The 26,730-nt window shown below is 48.4% G+C and overlaps 1 protein-coding gene across 3 annotated transcripts in view; it reads right to left on the bottom strand.

Annotated features, from left to right (window-relative positions):
* Window positions 1-5,148: 5,148 nt before the first annotated feature.
* The window catches only part of UNC45B (unc-45 myosin chaperone B), a 35,367-nt gene continuing 13,785 nt past the window's right edge, over window positions 5,149-26,730 (bottom strand). For all 3 annotated transcript variants that reach the window (XM_019817521.3, XM_003996567.6, XM_006940091.5), the window contains exons 10-20: window positions 24,140-24,440; window positions 23,151-23,245; window positions 22,840-22,981; window positions 22,012-22,152; window positions 20,712-20,839; window positions 19,768-19,834; window positions 18,620-18,733; window positions 18,144-18,259; window positions 17,147-17,264; window positions 8,809-8,964; window positions 5,149-5,811 (exon numbers count right to left, since the gene is read on the bottom strand). In XM_019817521.3, the coding sequence (XP_019673080.1) occupies window positions 5,551-5,811; window positions 8,809-8,964; window positions 17,147-17,264; window positions 18,144-18,259; window positions 18,620-18,733; window positions 19,768-19,834; window positions 20,712-20,839; window positions 22,012-22,152; window positions 22,840-22,981; window positions 23,151-23,245; window positions 24,140-24,440 (1,639 nt within the window). In that variant the 3' untranslated portion in view covers window positions 5,149-5,550. The remainder of the gene's footprint in view (window positions 5,812-8,808; window positions 8,965-17,146; window positions 17,265-18,143; window positions 18,260-18,619; window positions 18,734-19,767; window positions 19,835-20,711; window positions 20,840-22,011; window positions 22,153-22,839; window positions 22,982-23,150; window positions 23,246-24,139; window positions 24,441-26,730) is intronic.

The raw sequence follows: 26,730 nt of genomic DNA, 5'->3' as shown, positions 1-26,730 counted from the left end.
GTCACCCAGGCATCCCTGTCTTTTTTTTTTTTTTTTTTTTTTTTAAACAGCTACCAACTCCCTCTGAACGGTCCAATCAATCCTAAAGACGATGCTGGGCAGCAGTTTCCCTTCCCAGACTCCAAGGGACAGCCTTAGCCCACTTTTCCTCTGCCCTAGGGGATTCCTTTCGAGCTCCCACACCCACCACAAATAGAGGGCCAAGGAAGTCTTTTTTCAGGAAGGCCTCAACCTCTGGGACTGTACCCACAGCAGTCTCCTTGATCTTTGGGTTTGGATACACAGGCTCTATGAGCTAACCCAGCTCCCTCGCTGCGCACATGCTTTCAAGACGGTGGATCAAAGGCAATCATTGGAAACACAACGCTTTGTAAAATAATCTCAGGAACCTGCTTGTACTGGAGACCCAAGGCTCAACTACCTCACTTGGATCCCAGAATCTTGGCTTATGGTGTGGCTGTTGCCTCTGAAATCTTTCACATTTTATGAAAGAATGTACTGGCTATGAGGAAATCGATTACCTTGGTATTTCCATGGCTTCCGGTTTGGACTTCAATATCGAGAGGGAAGCAGCCCACCCATCTTGGAACCCCAAAGGTCAGTCTATTGGCAGAACCCTATAGACAAGGGAGGTGATAGACGTCTTCGCCTCTTTGTGGCTTAGTGTTTTACTGTACTGGGGCGTTTCCCTTTCTGTGTCCCCTTTATAGATTGTTCAATCGTAAAGGAGAGTACTGTGTAAGCTATCCGCATGTCTGCACCACAGCTGGTGCCTTGGGAACTCCCTCTCCACGCCTCTGCCTGCTCTCAGAACCTGGGGGAAGAGGGACGTCCAGGAACTCTGGAGACTCGCGTCCGACTGAGCGTCCTTGGACCTGTCCGTGCAAAGGGGCCTTCGCTGTCACACTAGGCTGCCACTGCCTCTCTAGCGCCCCAGAGACCCCTCCTTTCTGTGTGCTCTGTGCTTCCCCGTGCGCGCAGGTGGTGACGTCTGGCTTCGCTCCCTCTCCACCCGCCCCACCCGCCCGCAGCCCACGTCACCCGGCCTTGAGACCGCCACGCTCGTCTTTCTAGGGAAGTCTCTGCAGAGGCTGGAGCCGAGAAGCGACCACGCCGGGCCCGGAGAGCAGCGCGCGGGCCAGCGCCCGCTGCAATGGTCAGCGTCCTGCTGACGGTGATCGGGAGCGGACCAGACCCCTGAGGGATGGGGAGAAGCGAGGCTTTGAGGACCTGAGCCAAGCTGCTGGAAGAACCTCCCTACCCCCTCGCCTCCCACCGCGTAGGCGTCTCCGAGGAGGCACCAGCGTGCCTCCAGCCTCCCCCCGCCTGTGTCCGCTCCTTGTATTCCTGGGGCACGCCGCCGGGCTAGGGTGGCACGGAGGTGGGGGCACCGAGCTACAACAGCATCTGCCCGATGCGGGCATCCGCGCCTGGAAGGACAACAGGTGGCTATGGCGGGTGGACCCGAGTGGCCTCCCCGCTCCGGCTCCTGCGCCCCCACCCCCAGAGGATGCTTCAGCAGGTGGGTTCCTATTTGACTTGCCCAGATGTTTGCGCCCTGTCGCCTGCCCCGGGAAGGGAGTGAGTGTGGGCGACGTGGGGGAGAAGGAGGTAGGAAATCACGCCTCTGATTCTGCAAACGGACACCCTTCCCCTTTTTGTCGTATTGCTGACATTCTTAAAGCATAGGAGAGCTAGGATTTGGCTATCGATGGTGAAAGGCGCTGGTGTTGGGGTTCAGGGAAAACAAAGTCGAGCTCGTATTCTCCGGGCACTAGCGTGGTTCCAGGTTCCGCGCCACGCGCCCTGCCCGGACTCCAACATGCCCAAGAAGACGAGGGGCTCCAGAGCAGGCCGAGTGGAGAGATGATTGAACCCGCGTGTCCTGGGGACTACACACATAGTGGGGGTTCCTGAGCGGTTTAATCCAACCCTGGCTCCAGCTGCTGCTCTCACAGGCGCCCTCGGGCCAATCTGCCTCGGAACCTCGGTGTACAGAACTTTCTCCATTTCACCACCGCCCGCTTTCCTGACCAGAACCCTTACGTTGCCTAAACACACTGGGGACAGACGGCCGCCATTCCTTGGGAGGATTTGCAAATGGGAACCATGTCCCCATTCCCCGCAAGTGACCTGTGGAAGTAGAGATCCACGAATGAGGGAGCTCATCCTGGTATCACACTCCAACTGGCCCATAAGGAGCAGGGACTATCAAACAGACTAAAGGACGGGAATTAATTAATTAATACTGACTATTCATATACAAAGAACCAGGTGCTTTGGATCCATTATTTTATGTAATCCTCGCTCTAACAGAAATACATTATTCACTTTTTTTAAAGTCTTTAAAAACACAGCGTTATACAGAAAAATGCACAAATAAGGTTGCTGAAAGCGAACATCCCAGACCTGGGACACACCCACCCAGACCTGGGACACACCCAGAGACTCTCTGTGCCACACCCCCTCCCTAGCCACTCCTTTCTCCCTACAAGTAAACACTAAATTGACTTTTTAAGATGGTAGGGTAGTTTTGCCTGGTTCTAAACCCATATTATGTCCTATACAGTAGACTCTGGGAGGTCCAGCTTCTTTCACTGAGTATTATGTCAGTTACCATCACATTGTAGGCAGCAATAGTTTTGTTCTTTGCACTTTTGTAAGTACACTTACATTGGTGTGCATTGGTGTATGCCAATGTATCCATTTTCTGTGGACACTGGGGTTACTTACACTTAAGGGACTATGATGAAAAGTGTTATCTCATGGCTATACATGTTTTCTTGGTGCACATATTTCTGTTGGCTGCGTACTTAGGAGATGCTGACTGTGCTTGTGCTTTTAGAGGATACTGTCAAATGCCATTTTCCTAAGTGGCTGTAGCAATTTGCATGCCCACCCACAATGGATAAGAGTTCCAGTTACTCCACAGTTTCACCGGTGCTTGATTTTGCTGGTGGTTGTTGTTGCACATTTTTAAAAGTTTGTTTATTTATTTATTTAAGTAATCTCTACACCCAAGGTGGGACTTGAACCCACAACCTAGAAATCAAGAGTTGCATGCTCTTCTGATTGAGCTAGTCAGGTGTCCCTGTCAGTGTTTTAATTTTTTCTTTCAACGTTTTTTTTTTTATTTATTTTTGGGATAGAGAGAGACAGAGCATGAACGGGGGAGGGGCAGAGAGAGAGGGAGACACAGAATCGGAAACAGGCTCCAGGCTCTGAGCCGTCAGCCCAGAGCCCGACGCGGGGCTCGAACTCACGGACCGCGAGATCGTGACCTGGCTGAAGTCGGACGCTTAACCGACTGCGCCACCCAGGCACCCCTGTCAGTGTTTTAAATATTAGCCATTGTGATGTGTCTACTGTGGTTTCTCATAATAATTTCATTTTCCATTTGCCTGATGTCTGGTAAGATTGAGCATCTTACTATATATGTATTGGCCTCTTTTATGAAGTAACTGTTCAAGTAGTTGGCTCCAACTTTATTCTTCTTCAAGATAATCATTACTATTCTTAACTCTGTGTGTGTGTGTGTGTGTGTGTGTGTGTGTGTGTAAGTATATATGTTTTTAAAACAATTTATCAGTCTCCATTCCCCAAAAGACTCAAACTTTGATTGGTATTTCACAGAATATATATATATATATATATATATATATATATATATATCAATTTGGGGAGAATTTGCATCTCTATAATGTTGAGTCATCTAATCTATAATCATGGTAATATCTCTCATAGGTTGACTTTCATTTTTTCTCTCAATAATACTTTAAAGTTTTCTGCACAGAGTCCTTCAAAATCTTTCCCATGATTCATTCCTAGGCATCTGATATGTTGGGTTTTTTTAATGTTTATTTATTTTTGAGAGAGAGGGACAGAGCATGAGTGGGGGAGGGGCAGAGAGAGAGAGAGAGAGAGAGAGAGAATCTGAAGCAGGCTCCAGGCTGTGAGCTGTCAGCACAGAGTCTGATGTGGGGCTCGAACCCACAAACGGTGAGATCATGAGCTCAGCTGAAGTCGGATGCTTAACTGACTGAGCCAACTGGGAGCCCCATGATGTGTTTTATGTTATTATAAATTGCACTGTCTTTTAAATTTCAATTTTCTCATTGCTTGGTACAGGTATTCAGAAACACAATTGACTTTTGTAAATTGACCTTGTATCTAAATTAATTTATTATTTCTAAAAGCTTACCTGTAGATATTTTCAGGTTGCATTCATGTATAATCCTGCTGTGAGTAAGTTGAAAGTTCTATTTCGTGATTGTTCAATCTTTATGCTTTTTATTTCCCTTTTTTGCTTTATCACCCTAGTTAAAACCTCCAGCACAAGGTTGAATAAAATTGGTAATAGCAAGTATTGTCTCATTCATCTCAGGGAGATCATGAGCTAGGACACTGGCTGTAGAGTTTCTGTGATCTTTGTCCGATTAAGGAAGCCTCCTACTTTTAGTTTATTGAAAACTTTTATCACAAATTGTTTAATTTTATCAAATGTTTTTCCTGCATCTATTCAGATAACCATATCATTTTTCTTCTCTATTCTGTTAATGCAATAAATGGAAATGTGATGCACGCTAGACATATTAGAGTCATCCCTGGGAGTTTTGCTGGGTCATTGAGAATGATCCTCTCTCTTCTCTCCCATAATTAGGAACTATAATAACTATGTAAGTCTGGAGCTTCTGGGAATATCTTTCCTACCACATGGAGAGAGCCTGCCAGAAGATAAGGTCAACCCAGAGGAAATCAAAGCCAAGATATGGGTGGGGGGGAGTATGAGAGAGAGAGAAAGATACCCACACAGAAAGTAATGTTGGTGACAACATTTAAACCCTGGATCTAACAATGTCAAACTTTTCCTAGATAAACAAGCTATACGAGCCAATCAACTTTCTTTTCTTAAAGTACTCTGAGTTTATCTTATTTGTACTCATTATGCCCATCTTGCTGGGATGGTTTTCCCAAGCAAATTGCAAAAATGCATATCAGGCTGTTGAACATAAACTGTATTTCCATCACAGCTGAGTGATGGGACTGGGCATGGGGCTGGGCACTGCAGCTAAAACATGCAATTCTAGGCAGTCTTACTCAAACATATGCGAGACAGGCTATGAAAACCAGCACAGCTCAACTTCCAGATAGATCAGCACTAAACCTTTATATTCACACACCCATTAGGTCCTACCTTACCACACAATCCATTTTCCAAAATACAAAGAATTCAGCCCATTATCCTGGCTTTGGGAATGGGTACAGAAAGAATTATCCAACTTGTCTTCCCAATCACTGATGAAAATCATTCTAGGAATTTTTGGAACATGACAGATGTAAAAGACAGGGAGCAAGACAGCCAGTGAAACATCCAAACTTTCCTAGGGAAAAGAGGAAGACTGACAACTCAAGAAACAGTCAAGTCTTTTCTTTTATATGGAGACTTCATTGTCACTGCTATGATCCCTAGCTGAACTGACACCCCAGGAGTTCTCAGCTTAGGACTCTTCATAGTACAGAACCAGCCCTAGCAGCCCTGTGGGCCCCTGTCTAAGACACTGGTTTAATGAAGCCATAATCCATGCACTTGATGAGACATTCCCGGGCTGTCTGAACCACTTCTGCCCTCTTCTCGTCTGGCTCTTGTTTGCCCACTACAGTCAGGATCTCCAGCAGTTCACTCTCCACCAGCTTCTTGGCCAGCTCAGCATCTGCTGCCAGCAGGTTGTAGGCAATGACCAGGCCCCGGTGTTGGACTGACAGCCGGTCGTGCAGGCAAAGCCGCTGGAGGATCTCCAACCACTGAGTTGTCTGGAGGGGAGTTGTGGATAAAGAAGGATTGGAGGAATCAGTGGAGGCACAGAGACTGGATATTTGGGACAAGATGAACCGAAGGCGCTGGTAAGGCCCAGATTCTGGGCTCTGAAAGGACAAGCACATGTCTGGTTATCTGTTGGGACTCAGTTTATGCCTATCTGAGCCCCTCGGGACTAGGTGGCTGATGCCCATCTCCTTACCAGAGCCAGGGCAAGAATTAGAAAACTAATCCATAGTCCAATCCATTTCATTTTATAAGTGGGGGAACTGAGGTCTAGGAAGTGGAAGTAACTTAGCTATGGTCACACATCTGGGAATAGTAGAGAATGAACATCCACCCATTCATTTATTTTCTTAAGCATCTGAGAAGCAAAGGGACAAGCCCCCTGCATGCCTAATTAGAATGAGGATGGAGAGTGTTCAGAAAGGAGAATTCTAGCCTTGAGCACATGGGCAATGACTGCTTCTTGCCAACCCAGGTGCTCTTATTTTTTTTTTTAATGTTTATTCATTTTTGAGAGAGGCAGAAACAGAATGTGAGTGGGTTAGGGACAGAGAGAGAGGGAGACACAGAATCCGAAGCAGGCTCCAGGCTCCGAGCTGTCAGCACGGACCACGATGTGGGGCTCGAACTCACGAGCTATGAGATCATGACATGAGCTGAAGTTGGACGCTCAACTGACTGAGCCACCCAGGCATAAATTTTGGTTTTTGTCTGCTTTTCTCCTCTGGCTCATATTTGCATGAATCAGGTCATTACATAGGCTTCTTAATTTTTTCAGAACAATGCATAACTTACCACAAATATTCTTATAGTTGCTAAGAATGCAATATTTTCTTTTTTTATATATGTTTATTTATTTTTGAAGGAGAGAGTGAGCAGGTGAGGCGCAGAGAGAGAGGGAGACGCAAGAATCTGAAACAAGCTCCAGGCTCTGAGCCGTCAGCACAAAGCCCAACGCAGGGTTTGAACCCATGAACTGTAAGATCATGACCTGAGCTGAAGTTGGATGCTTAACCCAACTGAGCCACCCAGGCACCCCTTGCTAACCCAGTGCCCTTAGAGATATGACCACCAGGCATGCCCTGGGCTTGCACTCCACCATCCCTCCTCTATCTCTCTCCTCCATTCCTGGTTGTGAAGCAACCCAACTACTGTGCGTGGGGAAGACAGGACTCCAGACCATTCTGATCGGCCCAGAAGACAGAGTTGGAGCTAAGCATAGAACCAGGAGGCTTGACTTTACAACATTCAACAGACACACATGAGCAGCAGAGTAGGAGACTTATTGGTATGGGTCTTGGAGTCAGAGAGATCAATGTTCAGGTCCCAGCTCAACCCCTTAACCAAATGTGACCTTAGGTAAGTTCTGAACCTCTCCAAGTCTCGAGAGCCCCTCTGTCATATAATATACCTACTTCTTCACATTGTTCTGATGCAGTGATATGGTGCAAGAAATTGCTTAGCATGGTGGCCGGAGCACAGTAAAGTGCTCAACAAGGAGGCGTGGATGGGGATTATGATTTTATGCAGTAGTCCAAGGATTTCCCCTTTGCTTCCTCGTATACTTATTACCTCACCCTCCGTTTGTCAATGGGGGCAGCTTCCCACAGGCACCACTCACAGATGGGGAGACAGGCACAGGGGGAAAGGACAGACTAATTATTGGCTCTTCGGCTTCTAAGCAGATTTTGGTAAACTCTGCACCGAGCGCACCACAGGGAAAGGAAAGGAAAATTCAGCTAGCTGCGGTAGAGTTCAGGGGGAAGGTTGAATGCTGATGGGTAACTGATAACAGGTCCGGTGCCAGTGCTCCCCGGGCACAGAAATGAAGCCAAGATTTCGGAAGGAAGAAGTGGCCGGGAGAGGGTCAGCAATCTTGAAGGATTCCAATCCCTTCCCAACTACCCGGCGATGTGATCTTGAGTGGGTTACTTTTCTGCACTCACCGGTAAATGGGGATAATAATAACCATATCCACCACACAGGGCTGTTGGAAGGATGGAACAACTTAATCGATGTAAACATTTAGAGGAGTGTCTGCAGCACGGTAAGCGGGCGAGTCGCAGAGCACCCTGTGGGAGCCTGTTGACAGATGTTGTGTGACCAGTGACTCCAGCAGAGGCCACCTCGGGGCAGCGGTTTCCAAGTGTGGTCCTCAGGCTGGAGGCACCCCATCTCTCATCTACTGATGCAGAATATCTAGGGAAAGCGTTTTGACCAGCCCTCCAGGTGACTCACACACCTCTCAGTTCTGAGAAACTTGCTTTACAGGGAAATGCTAAAGCCCAAGGACCAACCAGGATGAGCTCCATCCAGCTGAGAGACCCTTCCCTGGTGCCAGGCAGCATAAGCGCCTGTGGAACACACGCACGCACACACACACACACCACCACCACCACCACAAACTGTCTAAAAGAGCCTTCCTTTAAAGCAGACTTGAGTACATTTGAACCAAGACGTTTACAGCTTTTGCCTTCAGTGGAGATGACGTCTACAAACTAGGTTGTTTGGTGGGCTAAAGACATCTGCACCTTGCGTGGCCGGGTCCGCAGCTGTGTTTATACCACTTTGCTGAGATGGCCACAGTCCCACCGAAGGATCTGATCACCGCGTTCACGTGAGAGAATCTGCCATCTCTTTGCCCAACCGCCAGCTCCCTGTGGCACCCCAACCACATCCATGCTCCTCTCGGGGAGCTCGGGGGCTCCCCCACAGTAGTTAGTGTTGTGGCCATCCTCGTCATCATTCTGAACTAATGAGCTGTAAGCACCACCAAAGGCAGTGGGTGAAGGTACAGTGGGAGGGACCTGAGTTAGCACACCCGGGAGTCCCAGCCGTGGAGGTAGGGGGCCAGACGGTATAGACGCTCCTTCTTAGGTCGTAGGAACAGGTACCCAGGGGCCTGGGAAGTGTTACCACAGAGGCCGGCCTCCCCATAGAGGACCACACAAGACAGTCCCCTTTCCACCCCCAGGGCCCGCTCTCACCACTTGGGTCATCTTGAGGCACAGTTTCTTATGTGCTGCTGTCAGCATGGCCAGCGCCCCTGCGGCCGCGTTCTGCACCTTCTCATCGTCCTCTCCACAGAGCAGCACCACCAGCTTCAGCCGGTCATTCCCATCGGCCAGGAACCTCTCCTGTACCTGTGGGAGGCAGGTACAGGGCTCAGAGAAAAAACGAAAAAAACGCCCCCACCTGCCAGCGTGAAGAGGGAAAGAGGCATTGGAAGCCGTGTTCTCTGACCTAAGATCCTTTGGAGCTTTCCTTTGAGCACCTCACCCATGCCACCTCCCCCAGGAAGTCTTCTCTGATTAACTGGAGAAAGGGGCTATAAACTCCTCCAGCTAAAAGGTTAAAGAGACTAAGGGATTCCCCCATAGAGCGTGTGCCACCATCTCTGTTTGCACTTGGCTATCCACATCAGGGGAAAGGGCACAGGCTCCTGGATGGTAGGTGTTGCCCAAAGAGTCGTGTTTCACTTCCCTTTGGGGAAGCCTGGAATGTTTCTCCCACAACAGATGGGCCTTCGGGGTCTGCCATAAAATGGCTTTGCAGTTCCGGAAGGTACAGGGGCTTGGCAAGGGCAGGGGACAGAGCAAGAGCTGCTGTACCATTCAATGGGTGAAGGATGAGCTTCCCAAGGGCCCTAAAGCCAGAAGAGCCTCCTGGGCCTCAGAGCCCTGACATGTCTCAGAGCTCACTGGCCCCCCCACCGTCTGCTCCACAGTAAAATCCAGTTGGTCAAATTTAAGGGTATTTTGTCGGGTCAGGTTTCCTAGAGGTAGAGCTCTGAAAGGGGTCTAAGGTCGGTCACAGCTGCCCAGGTTATGACCCGCATCTCACTGAAGCTGGGGCAGAGGTCCTCAGAGGCAAGAGTATGGCAGAGATAGTCACTGCAGTCCCCTCTCGTGGGGCACAGTGGTGATTGGAAGCAGCTATATTCCCCACCGATGTGGCCATAAGCCAGTGCTCGTGATGGAATGTGAGAGGAAGTGATACGTGTCACTTCAGGCCACCATGGCGGAGTACCACAGGTGCCTTTCCCAGAGGCTCACTCCCTGTTCAAATGGAGACCACTCCCAGAGTGGCAGAGAGGGAGACAGTTCTTTTTCAGTTGGGGGGCTAGTTCTCAATGGTCGAAGAAGCCTGGATCCCAAGTCATTGCTTAGAAGCAAGCCAGCAGATCCAAATGGAAGCAAGAAATGAGGTGAGTGAGAAATGAATTTCTCTCTTGGTGGGAGCACTGTATATTTTGATTTTGGGGTGTCACAGCAGCTGATGTTCCCAGGGGAAGCCTATTCCTTCTCCCCCACTCTCCCTCCCCCGACTTTCTTTGGATACACTCTTTTCTCCCACATGGCTGCCAGCCCTCCAGGCCAGCCTTAGGCCAGCTCCCTGGTGGATCCTGTTTAGCTTTAAATTTTTTTTTTAACGTTTATTTATTTTTGAGACAGAGAGAGACAGAGCATGAACGGGGGAGGGTCAGAGAGAGGGAGACACAGAATCTGAAACAGGCTCCAAGCTCTGAGCTGCCATCACAGAGCCCGACGTGGGGCTTGAGCTCACGGACTGCGAGATCATGACCTGAGCCGAAGTCAGACGCTTAACGAACTGAGCCACCCAGGCGCCCCCCCCGTTTAGCTTTTTAAAAATTTATTGAGATGGTGGCGTAGGAGGACGCTGGGCTCACCGCGTGTCCTGCTGATCACTTAGATTCCACCTACACCTGCCTAACTAACCCAGAAAACCACCAGAAGACTAGCAGAATGGAGTCTCTGGAGCCAAGCGCAGACGAGAGGCCCATGGACGAGGGTAGGAAGGGCGGAGAGGCGGTGCGTGCTGCACGGACTGGCGGGAGGGAGCCGGGGCGGAGGGGCGGCCTGCCGGCCAAGCAGAGCCCCCGAGTCTGGCTGGCAAAAGCGGAGGGGCCAGACAGAGTGTGTTCCAACAGCAAGCGGGACTTAACATCTGGGAGGTCATAAGTGAACAGCTCTGCTCGGAAAGCGGGAAGGCTGGAGGACAAAGGGAGGGAGAGTTGCTGAGCCCCGGGAGGACAGAGCTGTTTGGCGGGGAACAAAGGCTCTCGCCAGCGCCATCTCCCTCGCCCATCCCCCAGCCAAAATCCCAAAGGGAACCAGTTCCTGCCAGGCAACTTGCTCGCTCCGCGCAAACACCCAACGCTGTGCTTCTGTGGAGCCAACCCTCCGGGAGCGGGTCTGACTCCCTCCCGCTGCCACAGGGCCCCTCCTGAAGTGGATCACCTAAGGAGAAGTGAGCTAAGCCTGCCCCTCCTGCTCCCGTGCACCTTGCCTACCCACCCCAGCTAATACGACAGATCCCCAGCACCACAAGCCTGGCAGTGTGCAAGTAGCCCAGACGGGCCACGCCACCCCACAGTGAATCCCGCCCCCAGGAGAGGGGAAGAGAAGGCACACACCAGTCTGACTGTGGCCCCAGCGGTGGGCTGGGGGCAGACATCAGGTCTGACTGTGGCCCCGCCCACCAACTCCAGTTATACACCACAGCACAGGGGAAGTGCCCTGCAGGTCTGCACCACTCCAGGGACTATCCAAAATGACCAAACGGAAGAATTCCCCTCAGAAGAATCTCCAGGAAATAACAACAGCTAATGAACTGATATAAAAGGATTTAAATAATATAACAGAAAGTGAATTTAGAATAATAGTCATAAAATTAATCGCTGGGCTTGAAAACAGTAGAGGACAGCAGAGAATCTCTTGCTACAGAGATCAAGGGACTAAGGAACAGTCAGGAGGAGCTGAAAAACGCTTTAAACGAAATGCAAAACAAAATGGAAACGACGACGGCTTGGATTGAAGAGGCAGAGAATAGGTGAACTAGAAGATAAAGTTATGGAAAAAGAGGAAGCTGAGAAAAAGAGAGATAAAAAAAATCCAGGAGTATGAGGGGAAAATTAGAGAACTAAGTGATACACTAAAAAGAAATAATATATGCATAATTGGTATCCCAGAAGAGGTAGAGAGAGGGAAAGGTGCTGAAGGAGTACTTGAAGAAATAATAGCTGAGAACTTCCCTGAACTGGGGAAGGAAAAAGGCATTGAAATCCAAGAGGCACAGAGAACTCCCTTCAGACGTAACTTGAATCGATCTTCTGTATGACATATCATAGTGAAACTGGCAAAATACAAGGATAAAGAGAAAATTCTGAAAGCAGTAAGGGATAAACGTGCCCTAACATATAAAGGGAGATCTATAAGACTCATGACTGATCTCTCTTTTGAAACTTGGCAGGCTAGAAAGGATTGGCACGAGATCTTCAATGTGCTGAACAGAAAAAATATGCAGCCGAGAATCCTTTATCCAGCAAGTCTGTCATTTAGAATAGAAGGAGAGATAAAGGTCTTCCCAAACAAACAAAAACTGAAGGAATTCGTCACCACTAAACCAGCCCTACAAGAGATCCAGATCCTAAGGGGGATCCTGTGAGACAAAGTACCAGAGACATCACTACAAGCATAAATCATACAGACATCACAATGACTCCAAACCCGTATCTTTCTATAATAACACTGAATGTAAATGGATTAAATGCGCCAACCAAAAGACATAGGGTATCAGAATGGATAAAAAAACAAGACCCATCTATTTGCTGTCTACAAGAGACTCATTTTAGATCTGAGGACACCTTTAGATTGAGAGTGAGGGGATGGAGAACTATTTATCATGCTACTGGAAGCCAAAAGAAAGCTGGAGTAGCCATACTTATATCAGAAAAACTAGACTTTAAATTAAAGGCTGTAACAAGAGATGAAGAAGAGCATTATATCATAATGAAGGGTCTATCCACCAGGAAGAGCTAACAATTATAAATGTCTATGCGCCGAATACCGGAGCCCCCAAATATATAAAACAATTACTCATAAACATAAGCAACCTTATTGATAAGAATGTGATAATTTCAGGGGACTTTAACACTCCACTTACAGAAATGGATAGATCATCTAGACATATGGTCAATAAAGAAACAAGGGCCCTGAATGATACATTGGATCAGATGGACTTGACAGATATATTTAGAACTGCATCCCAAAGCAACAGAATATACTTTCTTCTCGAGTGCACATGGAACATTCTCCAAGATAGATAATATACTGGGTCACAAAACAGCCCTTCATAAGTATACAAGAATTGAAATTATACCATGCATACTTTCAGACCACAATGCTATGAAGCTTGAAATCAACCACAGGAAAAAGTCTGGAAAACCTCCAAAAGCATGGAGGTTAAAGAACACCCTACTAAAGAATGAGTGGGTCAACCAGGCAATTAGAGAAGAAATTTAAAAATATATGGAAACAAGCGAAAATGAAAATACAACAATCCAAACGCTTTGGGATGCAGCAAAGGCAGTCCTGAGAGGAAAATACATCGCAATCCAGGCCTATCTCAAGAAACAAGAAAAATCCCAAATACAAAATCTAACAGCACACCTAAAGGAAATAGAAGGAGAACAGCAAAGGCAGCCTAAACCCAGCAGAAGAAGAGAAATAATAAAGATCAGAGCAGAAATAAACAATATAGAATCTAAAAAAACTGTAGAGCAGATCAACGAAACCAAGAGTTGGTTTTTTGAAAAAATAAACAAAATTGACAAACCTCTAGCCAGTCTTCTCAAAAAGAAAAGGGAGATGACCCAAATGGATAAAATCATGAATGAAAATGGAATTATTACAACCAATCCATCAGAGATACAAACAATTATCAGGGAATACTATGAAAAATTATATGCCAACAAATTGGACACCCTGGAAGAAATGGACAAATTCCTAAACACCCACACTCTTCCAAAACTCAATCAGGAGGAAATAGAAAGCTTGAACAGACCCATAGCCAGCGAAGAAATTGAATCGGTTATCAAAAATCTCCCAACAAATAAGAGTCCAGGACCAGATGGCTTCCCAGGGGAATTCTACCAGACGTTTAAAGCAGAGATAACACCTATCCTTTTCAAGCTATTCCAAGAAATAGAAAGGGAAGGAAAACTTCCAGACTCATTCTATGAAGCCAGTATTACTTTGATTCCTAAACCAGACAGAGACCCAGTAAAAAAAGAGAACTACAGGCCAATATCCCTGATGAATATGGATGCAAAAATTCTCAATAAGATACTAGCAAATCAAATTCAACAGCATATAAAAAGAATTATTCACCATGATCAAGTGGGATTCATTCCTGGGATGCAGGGCTGGTTCAACATTCTCAAATCAATCAACGTGATACATCACATTAATAAAAGAAAAGATAAGAACCATATGATCCTGCCAATCGATGCAGAAAAGGCCTTTGACAAAATCCAGCACCCTTTCTTAATAAAAACCCTTGAGAAAGTCGGGATAGAAGGAACATACTTAAACATCATAAAAGCCATTTATGAAAAGCCCACAGCTAACATCATCCTAAATGGGGAAAAACTGAGAGCTTTTTCCCTGAGATCAGGAACACGACAGGGATGCCCACTCTCACCGCTGTTGTTTAACATAGTGTTGGAAGTTCTAGCATCAGCAATCAGACAACAAAAGGAAATCAAAAGCATCAAAATTGGCAAAGATGAAGTCAAGCTTTCGCTTCTTGCAGAGGACATGATATTATACATGGAAAATCCGATAGACTCCACCAAAAGTCTGTTAGAACTGATACATGAATTCAGCAAAGTTGCAGGATACAAAATCAATGTACAGAAATCAGTTGCATTCTTATACACTAACAATGAAGCAACAGAAAGACAAATAAAGAAACTGATCCCATTCACAATTGCACCAAGAAGCATAAAATACCTAGGAATAAATCTAACCAAAGATGTGAAAGATCTGTATGCTGAAAACTATAGAAAGCTTATGAAGGTAATTGAAGAAGATATAAAGAAATGGAAAGACATTCTGTGCTCATGGATTGGAAGAATAAATATTGTCAAAATGTCAATACTACCCAAAGCCATCTACACATTCAATGCAATCTCAATCAAAATTGCACCAGCACTCTTCTCAAAACTAGAACAAGCAATTCTAAAATTCATATGGAACCACAAAAGGCCCCGAATAGCCAAAGTAATTTTGAAGAAGAAGACCAAAGCAGGAGGCATCACAATCCCAGACTTTAGCCTCTATTACAAAGCTGTCATCATCAAGACAGCATGGTATTGGCACAAAAACAGACACATAGACCAATGGAATAGAATAGAAACCCCAGAACTAGACACACAAACGTATGGCCAACTCATCTTTGACAAAGCAGGAAAGAACATCCAATGGAAAAAAGACAGTCTCTTTAACAAATGGTGCTGGGAGAACTGAACAGCAACATGCAGAAGGTTGAAACTAGACCATTTTCTCACACCATTCACAAAAATAAACTCAAAATGGATAATGGACCTGAATGTGAGACAGGAAACCATCAAAACCCTAGAGGAGAAAGCAGGAAAAGACCTCTCTGACCTCAGCCGTAGCAATCTCTTACTCGACACATCCCCAAAGGCAAGGGAATTAAAAGCAAAAATGAATTACTGGGACCTTATGAAGATAAAAAGCTTCTGCACAGCAAAGGAAACAACCAACAAAACTAAAAGGCAACCAACGGAATGGGAAAAGATATTTGCAAATGACATATCGGACAAAGGGCTAGTATCCAAAATCTATAAAGAGCTCACCAAACTCCACACCCAAAAAACAAATAACCCAGTGAAGAAATGGGCAGAAAACATGAATAGACACTTCTCTAAAGAAGACATCCGGATGGCCAACAGGCACATGAAAAGATGCTCAACGTCGCTCCTTATCAGGGAAATACAAATCAAAACCACACTCAGATATCACCTCACGCCAGTCAGAGTGGCCAAAATGAACAAATCAGGAGACTATAGATGCTGGAGAGGATGTGGAGAAACGGGAACCCTCTTGCACTGTTGGTGGGAATGCAAATTGGTGCAGCCACTCTGGAAAGCAGTGTGGAGGTTCCTCAGAAAATTAAAAATAGACCTACCCTATGACCCAGCAATAGCACTGCTAGGTATTTACCCAAGGGATACAGGAGTACTGATGCATAGGGGCACTTGTACCCCAATGTTTATAGCAGCACTCTCAACAATAGCCAAATTATGGAAAGAACCTAAATGTCCATCAACTGATGAATGGATAAAGAAATTGTGGTTTATATACACAATGGAGTACTACATGGCAATGAGAAAGAACGAAATATGGCCCTTTGTAGCAACGTGGATGGAACTGGAGAGTGTGATGCTAAGTGAAATAAGCCATACAGAGAAAGACAGATACCATATGTTTTCACTCTTATGTGGATCCTGAGAAACTTAACAGAAACCCATGGAGGAGGGGAAGGAAAAAAAAAAAAGAGGTTAGAGTGGGAGAGATCCAAAGCATAAGAGACTCTTAAACACTGAGAACAAACTGAGGGTTGATGGGGGGTGGGAGGGAGGGAAGGGTGGGTGATGGGTATTGAGGAGGGCACCTTTTGGGATGAGCACTGGGTGTTGTATGGAAACCAATTTGACAATAAATTTCATATATTGAAAAAAAATTTATTTTTTACTTCAACAGTCTTTCATGGGTTGGGTTTTCCTAGTATACCAGTGGGAAGATCCAAGACCTGAGTTAAGAATCAAGGGAAAACAGGGGTCTCACGCATGGCCTGGCCCTCATGTTCATGAAGGGCCTCAGACTTTGGCCCTACTGTTACCTCTGATGAGGTTATCCCTACAGGCATAGCAGTACTCTGGCAGGATGGAAAGAAGGCATTCATTTACCATATGGTTATAATTGGTCTCCATTACTGGACCATGAAGCCATTGGCATGTTCTGAATTCATTTTATTTTTTATAAATCCTGTAATTACTCTGTGAAGAACACAGTTATAGTGCATTGCAATTTCCATAGAAACAGCAATAGTTCATTAAACTGTTAACATTTAAAATATTCTAAAGTTGTTTGTACAACTGTGTTTTCTCTCATTTTTTTATATATATGTGGAGCTTCAATAAATGTAAGTGGTCTAGCCTCTTTTGATCTCTAAAAGACCCTGGTCTTGTATTCTTCTCTGTTATGAGATTATTCTGACATAAATAACTTAGGGAAATGGTACCTTCCACCTTAGCTGGCCCAAACTGTGGGGTCAAAGCCCCAGCTAGGAATAATACTACTTTGTGTGTTTTTCTTTGTCTCCTTGGTTCGTATATTCCAATCAGAGTCCCTACGGGGAAGAGGACTGCAATCTGGGAGAGATTCAGGGGTTCCTGGGTTCACCTGCCCCATTCCCATCCTGAGCCCGCCTCACCTCCTTGTTCAATACCATGTTGCACATGCATTCAGTGGCCGCCTGCCTCAGCTGGTCGTGATTCTCAAACATGTAATTCTCAATGTCTGGCAAGGCCTTCTCCTTAAAGATCTTCTGCCTAGGGTTTGAGAGGTGGAGGAAGGGAGGCGACTGAGTCCTCTGGAGTGAGCATTTGGAGTTTTGGGCCATCCAAGGGCCACTCCACCCTGCTGGTGGTTCCCTCCCACGCCCTCATCAGGGTTTGGTCAACATCGATCCCACCCCCAGCTCCAGGAGAGGCACCAAAGGGCATAAGCTAAATGATAGCATAACATCCTGGCCATAGCAATGGGGTCTGGGGTGAACATGTCACCAGGCTGGAGATTCTCCTGTATTATTGGTGCAGAAGAGAGAGTCTTTCTCTCTCTCCTGCTGGCTATGAAGCCCAGAAGATGTGAGGTCTGGAGCAACCCTTGTGATCACAATCGAGGGGAAGAGCCCATTTGATAATTAAGACAACACAGGCAGAAGTGGACAGAAGTAGGAACGTGGGAAAAGTAGGGAAAGTGGTAAAGAAAAAGTGGGGAGGTGGGGAAGCTTTGTAACCCTTGTATCAAGCTGCACCTGCTTCTGGTCACCCCAGGCTTTTTATATACATGAGTCCTTAAATCCCCTCTATGCTTAAACCATTCTGAGTTGAGTTTTCTGCCACTTGCAACCAACTGAAAGAATCTCAACCCAAAGCTCTCCACCGTCTCCTTGGCTCCCAAGAAGGAATCTGTTTTATCCCCACCCATCCATCTGGATATCTTTTTTTACTACTTCCATCAGAAAGAAATAATATCCTTTGCCTTCCTACATTCACTATGTGCTAACTCGAAACCCTCCCACTGTTGTTTCTGCCCATTGCCTTCAATCCTGTCCTCAGAGGAAAGCACACAGGGTGTGTACACGAAATTTCCACCAAACCCTGCAAGGGGCACATCTCTCCCCGCTGCTCTCTCCCCACCCTACTCACCGGAGTCTGTCACTTCGCCCAGACAGATTGGTGAGGCCCAGGAGAGCCTCGTAGTTCTGGAGCCCATCCCGCTGTGTGTCCAGGAGACTCACGAGGGGCCGCACCACCTCATACACCTGTGTGGAGGGGTTAAGGAGTGAGTTGGGTGGAGACCGCGTTCCCCCAGACCCAAACATCAATAGATGCTGGGCTTTAGAATTTCCAAATTCCTTGCCCACCCACTGACTCAGGCTTCACAATGACCCTGAGAGGCAGGATTACTTTCCTTACTTTGCAGATGAGATAACTGAGTTTCCAAGAGGACAGTCCCATTAGTCAGAGGCAGAGCCAGGCACCTCCAACTCATTGTCCTCTCTGTGACAACACCATGCCCCCTCCCAGGCCTGGGGTAGGGTGCAAAGGCCCCTAGGAGCAAAGAAGACTTCTTCCAATGCCCCCTTCCCCCACCCCTCCGCTGCCCCGGCACCAGCACCCACCCGCTCCCCCGGGAAGGCGATGTCTGGATTGGACACGGCGGCGATCTTTGCCAGGGCATGGGCTGCCTTCACCTTGCCCACATCTGTGCCCTCCAAAGCCAGGGGAAGCAGTGCCTGCAAGAGAGGGCATGGTCACTCTTTGGTCACAGACATCCAGAGACCTCTCTCCCCATCCTCTTCCTCTAGCTGCTGTCTGCCTATTCCATTAGAAGTTCAGGACAACTAGGGGCGCCTGGTTGACTCAGTCAGTTAAGTGTCTGACTCTTGGTCTTGGCTCAGGTCATGATCTCATGGTTCATGAGATCAAGCCCCATTGACAGCGCAGAGGCTGTCTGAGATTCTCTCTCTCCCTCTCTGTCTGCCCCGTCTCTCTTTCTCTCAAAATAAATAAACTTAAAAAAAAAAAAAAGGAGTTCAGGAAGACTCTACAACATAAACAACCCTTGAGCATCACAGAAAACGATTAAATATGTAACCATGGATGGTTCCCCCTGCCTCCCAGCACACTTTGGTGTCTTCCCCCACATTCCCCATCCATACATACTGTTTGTTTTTGGAAAAATAAATAGATCGACACACTGACTTTTTACTTCCTGACTAAGTCAAACCTAATCATCACGGCAGACACTTACTGAGCACCTACTATGAACCAATACTTTAAGAGTATTTCTGTAATCCTTGTGACATTCTGCAGAGTGAATGTGTGATCCCCCCTCCCATTTTACAGATGAGGAAACTGGGGCTCAGGGAGACAGTCATTTGCCCAAAGTTATCCAGCTAAAAAGGGGACAAGCAAAGACCCAAAGACAAGTCTTCTACAGCAACATCCACGGTCTGTGTATCTGTACCTTGCTTCCTTCCCATAGCAAGGAGCATGAATGGGATTCCACAGTAAATCCCATGACACACTGTAAAATCAGGCAGAAGTTGATTTGGGACCATCAGCACAGACAGGACAGATACTTGAATGACAGTGTTCCAAGGAGGTTAGGTTGGAGCAAGCATATTTTATTTTTGGACCAGGCAAAGAGCATACACACACACACATACACACACACACACACACACACACACACACACACACACACCGTTGCTCCTCCCCAGTGGATCATCTTTTAGGATGGCAAGAACCTTATCCCACCAATTACCTTGCCACCACCTTGAGCCACAATGGTTCCTCGGTCTTTTGGGTTATCACACAGCGCCAGGAATACCCTGTAGGGCAAGGATAAAGGACACATCATGTGAACCTTTCCCAGGCATCAGCAGGCCAGCCAGTCAGACCCAGTGAAGCCCTGGAAAGTGCTGCACCTGCCCCATCATTAGCCAGCTTGGCAAGATACTGCCATGGATGTAAGGAGCTGGGGAGAAAGTAAAGCCAAGTGAGGCAGCAAAGAGCCCCCATCCCTATTTGGGAAGGCAACAAATGGCTCCCTGCTGCCCATCAACCAGGAGAAACTCTTAAGTGCAGATGCAGCCCAGGACCTCTGTGATCTGACCCTCATCCCCCTCTCTGGTCCTACTAGCATGGCTCCCTCCTGTGCTCTCCATGCTCCAGACATGCTGCAGGAGAATCTCATCTCACTGACTCCTTCTCCCTCCGTCCCCTCTGCCTGGAACTCTTCCTCCCTGGAACTTAGGTGGCTCCTTTTCTCACCTCGTGGTTCCATTGAGTTACCACATCCTCCAAGAGGCCTATCCTGGCTGCCCTCCCACCTCCCCTCCAGTTGGCTGGTGGGTGCCACTGCTTGTGCTCCAACCAACCCTTTGTATTTGCCCCATCATGGCACCTGATGCATCGTATTGTACCTGTGAGCCTGTCTGCCTCCCCATCTTTGGAATAGCAGGTCCCACTCGGGGCCTGGGAGGCAGCTAACCAGGATGGACAGTGACCTCTTTCCTCCTAATGCAAACCTCCACCTGGGATGACCTGCCCTGCCACATCACTCTCCAATGTCGATCTCCTCCGTCTCCTTTCCAGATCCCTCCAATGGCTCATTCCCTCATTGACTTCCCTGCTATCTCTATCTCCCTGCCCAGCCTCTCATCCCCAGCTCCCTCAGACCCCAGCCCTGGCCCACTGCAGCCCCACCTGGCCAGCAGCTCTTTGGTCTGGTCGGTGAGAATGGCACTGTCTGCTTTCACCATGCAGGCCAGGGCAGAGGTGACACCAGCCTTCAAAAGCCGCTTCACACGCATGTCTATAAAGTCCTTCTTGTCCTGGGGAGACAAAAGGGTAGCAATGGGGAAAGAGCCCAGGCACCAGGCCAATCTATGTTGGAACTAAAGGTGGTGCATTTCTGACTGCTTATGGCAGGCTGAATAATGACCTCCAAAGATGTCCACATCCGAATCCCCAGAGCCTGTGAATATTACCTTACATGGCAAAAAGGACTCTGCAGATGTGATTAAATCAAGAATCTTGAGATAGGGAGATAATCTTGGATTATCTGGGTAGGCCCAGCATTATCATGAGGGTCTCAATAAGAGGGAGGCAAGGAGGGGGCACCTGAGTGACTCATTTAGTTGAATGTCCGACTCTTGGTTTCGGCCCTGGTCACGATCTCACGGTCTGTGGGTTCAACCCCCACATTGAGCTCTGTGCTGACAGATTTACAAAAATCTAAATCTTTTGCTGGCTGGAAATATCTATACATTCATATTCAAACCATGTACAAAGCATACGCTTGAGTCCAGGGAATCACTGGGGAGGGCCCCAAGGAGATTTTGTAACATCTGGGCTACCGCTGACAGGCCTCTCTCCCCTGTCTCATTATTTCTACTTAACACCCAGATCCCCAAAGCCAGATATCCCAGGAAACAAAATTTCTGTAATTATTGGGAACATGAAATATACGGTCTGATGTTCATGAAACCAGCAACATAAATTGCAAAATGTTCATCGTAGCTCCATTTGGTTTTTCAGACTAATGATTGGATCCTCACTCCCCACTCCCCATAGAACATTAAAAGTAAGGGGGAGGGGCGCCTGGGTGGCTCAGTCGGTTGACCTTCTGCTTAGGCTCAGGTCATGATCTCGTGGTTTGTGACTTCAAGCCCCCCGCGTCAGGCTCTGTGCTGACAGCTCAGAGCCTGGAGTTTGTTTCAGATTTTGTGGCTCCCTCTCTCTCTGCTCCTCCCCCGCTCATGCTCGCGCGTGCGCTCTCTCTCTGTCTCTCTCTCTCTCAAAAATAAACATTAAAAAACATTTTTTTAAGTAAGGGGGAAATGAGCGTCACCTAATGGGAGAGATTTGCCATGATCATCTTCAAATTATTTGTGTCCTGTGCCAAATCCTCCCAAGCACATACACACAGCACCCAGACATCACTGTCCTTCGGTTCCACCTCTCAGCTGGCCTGGTGACCCTCCAGCATCATCCCTATCCTCACCTTAGGGTGCTCCTCAGGCACGTGCTGCTTGGAGAACTTGGCAAGCTGTACCAGCTCGGGGATTACCTCCTTGACATCATAGCTGTTGGTGCAGTTCACCAGGGTGGTGGCCACAGAATACAGGATAGTCTTGTCCGTGGTCTGGAGTTACCGGGTGAGGGGAAGGAGGGGAAAGGCAGAAAGGAAACTTTAGAACAAATCTCTGCTTCCAAGACGGTCCCTTGGCCTGGTTGGTGAGTTGGCTTGGGAGGAATATGGCTGGTGCTGCCCAGCTTGGAGGCAAGCAGGCGGCACAGAGGGAGGAGGAACCAGCTCTACTCAAGCAGGGTGGGCAGAAATTTCTCCTGCACCTGCAACAGCACCCCTGGGGGTACAAATGGACACCCTTTTGGTACTCTGTGCCTCTTTCAAAAGCCCAGTCCAACACGCTTTGCCATGGGATGGGGTGGGGGCTAGACTCCTCTGGTCTGGCCCTGGTGATAACTTCCTTCTCCCTTTGGTGGTGGAAAAGAGCCAGGGATTGGCCCAGCGCTGGGAAGGAGGGAGGGGCCCAGAAAGGGCTAGCCACTGGCTGTCAGTCCCTCAGGACCTCACCGTCCTCTTATTCATCTTCCCACTGCCTGGCAGCCACAAAGAATCATGAGCCCATTTTATGGTCAGGTAAAATGAGGGCCAGACAGAGGGAAATAACCAATCTGGTTTATGTGGGCAGTAGGGGCAGGGCCAGGATAAAGACACAGGAGTCCAATTTCCCAGGCTCAGGGGAGGACCCTGTGAGCCTGAATCCAGTAGACCTTTCCTGAGGCCAGAGGTCAGGGCCACGCTTGCCTTGGCTAGCTCAAACATGGCCTGCAGGGCAGGGATGTCCTGGACAAAGTCGTCTTTCACGTCAGCATCCAGCGTGAGGTAGGCCAGGCCCTCCACTGCCCATCGCCGGGTCCGGGTATCTATGGACGCATTGCACAGCCACCTGGACATCGGGGAGGAAGAGCGCTGGGGAAGAGTGCCATGGCTCCGGTCAAGATGGTGGAGCCATTTCAGGTTAGTGGGTAGCAGGTGAGGAGCGTTTCACAATGTGGCCCCACTAGAGCACACCCCAGAGAGGAGATGGCGGGCCCAGGGAAATGGGACCCCCTTACTTGCGACACTGTTTGGCCAGCTTCTCTGTCGACCCTTCAGCAAACTGCCTGAGGCCATAGTCTGTACCACCTGCAGAGCCGAGTTTACAGAGCCCCTGGGGAGGAAGGGACACGCTGGTAGAATCAGAGACACTTGGGGACAAGGCCTTGCTCAAACTCGTCCCTTTGCCCCTTTTTCTTTGCCTCGATAAACCTCTGTGCATACTACAAACCTCAGCTCAGGGGTCACCTCTTCCAAGATGCCTTCCCTGAGGCTTCCAGGATAGGGCAGATGTTCCCAAAAGCCGGAGTTTTTACTCTGCCCCTTTCCACCACCATTTTGACCCCACAGATGGCTCTGTGTCTGTTGTCTTGCAAAATGAGCACAAGACAATACTAATCTCATCAGAAACTGCAATGGTGAAAGATATTGGCAGACAGACCTTGTATGTAACAAACTCAGACGTGCAGAATTTCCTCAGGGAGAAACTGCACTCTTATTGGGAAAACAGGCCTTCTGTAAGAGAAAACTCACGGTGGCAGAAGCTATAACCAGCTTGTTTTAAAAACTGATACAAACAACCACCACAAAACAGATCAATGACTCCGATCCTCACTGTAATGGTTTACAAGCAAAGTAAAAGACCCACGAAAATACTTTCTGTTAAATGAAATTGGAAAAAGTGAAGCCGGTCATCTGTGCCACCTAGAAACTGATTAAGGAAACAAACTGACTTTTTAGAGTTTGCTCTGAAAATACCGGTTGGACAGAAGCTCCTCGGTGTCAGCGTTGTTGAAAAGCGTGGAGGCAAAGGTCCCCAGGGTTAAACAGCAGCGCCCACCCTCCTGCATCTCCATTCTCACAGCCTCCTACTTATCACCCTGCTCTGCGGGGGCCCATGGATAGGGCTGAGCGCCCCCTACTGCACGGTCTTCTCACGGATGGGGCCACCCCTCGCTCATCTTGGTGCCCCTGGTGCCCCGGCACGAAGCCTGCTACCAACACTCACCACCAGTGTGCGGATCTTGATCTTCTCGTTTTTGGTGGTCTTGTAGATCTCTTTGAGCAGCGATACACCATTGGTGATGATGAAGGTGGCGCGGCTGAGCTTGGTGGAGGCATGGATGAGGGCCTCCACGGCCACCAGCTGGTCTACCTCACGCTCCGAGCCACACAGGGCTACCATCATCTCCATCACACCTTTCAGTCCCAGCAGCTGATTGCCCAGGTCAAAGGGGCCTTGCAGGATCCCTGACACTGTCTGAATGGCAATCACGTTCTTGTCCATGTCCTGGGGGTCAAACTTGCTCCTAAAATAGAGGGAAGGTGGTTAAGAGAACTGGCTGAAGGTGGGTGGGAAGAGTGTGGGATCTGAGGGGCAGACAGACTTGAATTCACAACCCGGATCCACCACTCGTGTGCCAGGTGACCTTGGGCAATCCACGGAAGCTCAGCTTCCTGACCCATAAACGGACAGTAGTAGTCTCACTACTTATCAGAGTTATGATGAGGACAAGTGATACAACAGACGTGCCATGGGCTGTGTCCCCCAAGAAGCACACTCAGAGGGATGGGGATTGACATGTGAGAAGTTTATTAGGGAGAGTTCTTGGGATCAGCTCATGGGGGAGAAGGGAAGGAAGCAAGACTGAGCATTGGGACATGCTAGGCTGCAACTCAGTCACCAGAAAACCTCCGCCTGTAATGAGTGCTACAGCTGGGACACACACCCAGGCTGTTTCTAGTTGGGGGGGGGAAGGGACAAGTCATTGGATGCTGGCCACTCTGGGAAGGGTGAAGCGGCTGTCCCCAGCTGAGGCAAGTCCCAAGGAAAGGTTGCGGGTGACAGCTGTCAGTCAACAGGCTTCCCAGCAGCTGGGCCGTCTAGTGGGACAGAACAGCAGCCACAACAACACAAAAGGGCCTACCGTGGAGCCCGGCACACTGCATCACTCTGCGATGTGACCAAGTCACGCAGTAGCCGGAGGTGGTGACTCCCCCGTCTGGTCCCAGTCCCTTCCCCCAGTGGGTGAGGCTTCTGCCTTGCTTTTGGAATCTACGACCATCTACCCTGTGGGAGAATCTCTGCATGGGGATGTCACTCATGACAAGTCCTCTGATCTTTCGGTGATCTGCCACGGTTGGTTTGATGGGAGGGATCAGGGCAGACGGGCACAGTGGAAATGCAGCTGTTACAAATGAAAGAAAGAGGGCGACCCGGACTAGGCAGGAGAACCTCAGATCAAGCAGGAGTCGGAGACCCGGGCTCTGGTCCCACATCTGCCTCTGCGAGGCTGGATGACCTGAGCAAGTCCCTGTCGGAGAGAAGGCAGCTTTGGAAGCTCCGAGAGCCCCTCCGGTTCTGACATTCTGCATCCTGTACCTCCTGTCTCCACTCAGAGCCAGGGAAGCCAGAGCCTTTCACAATCAGTCAGGTCTGCTCTCTGTGCTGGTTCCACTCACCCCGGCCCCTGACAGAGCAGGGTAGGGATTACACCCTTTGTGCTGGGGGGCGAGGGGAGGTCTCTTCAGGCGCCTCAGAGACTCACTCAACCTCCATGACTGGTCCAGGGGCTGGTGGCTGGTCCAGGGGCAGGCTTGTGCAGAGGCAACATTCCACAGGCTGGCTGGGAGGGGCCCTCCTTCAAAATCCTCTGCCCTCACAAGGTCTGGCTGGGTGACAGTTACTGGAACTCAATTTGGGACCTCATGAGAGACTCAAGAAGTTAGCTGCCAAAGCTGAAGCTGAGGTAGAGAAAGACCAGAGAAGCCCTGAAGAGCTTTCAGGGAAACATTCGGGGGTCAGGTGAAGCGACGGGATTGAGCAGGAGCTGGCAAACCTTGGCTGCTTGGCCAAGTCCAGGAGGCTGAGCATGGTTTTCGTGGTTTAAAGGGTTTTTTTTTTTAAAGTATACACTAGAGGGCTGCACATCCCAGCAAATATAAAATATTTCCTCCAGCCCTTTAGAGGAGAACTGTGCCAACCCCGGGAGGGGAGAAAGGAAAAGTAGAGTGGCTCCACTCTCCCAAGACTCACCTGGGATACTTTTTAAACATGTAACTTCCTGAGCCACATCCCAGACTACTGAGTCAAGTAGGGTCCCAGAAATCTGAATAATCTACAAGTCTGAGGATCATTGGAATAAAGGGTTAAAAGACCGTGTAGCAGTGGGAGGGAATGGGAGAGGGCACACAGAAAAAAAAAAAAAACGGAGACGCAGAGAGAGCATCTGAGTCACAATGATGGTTGAGTGACAGTAGGGAGACCCAGAATTCCACTGTTGAGAGTCCCAGGCTCCTGTCTAGTCTCTGCAAGGCCACATGGCGCTTAAACCTGACAGAGCCCGGTCTCGCTCCCTCCTTGATAAGCGGACATTTGTTCCTTCAACCACAGGAGCTTGTGGTAGGTTTAAAATAAGCCCCAAAATATTTGACACTCTTCTGTGCAAAAGGTAGAGCCAAATTCCCCCCCTCTTAAATGTAGACCATCCTTAATGACTTGCTTCTCATGCATAGAATGTGGTGGGAGTGATCGTGTGTGACTTCTGAAGCTAGGTGATAGAAGACATCGCCGCTTCGGCCTCTAGAATCACTCACTCT

The sequence above is a fragment of the Felis catus genome, chromosome E1 (assembly GCF_018350175.1).
Source record: "Felis catus isolate Fca126 chromosome E1, F.catus_Fca126_mat1.0, whole genome shotgun sequence".
NCBI classification, from domain to species: Eukaryota; Metazoa; Chordata; class Mammalia; order Carnivora; family Felidae; genus Felis; species Felis catus.
The sequence above is the reverse complement of the archived record's forward strand: the minus strand, read 5'-3'. Positions and strand labels throughout refer to the sequence as shown.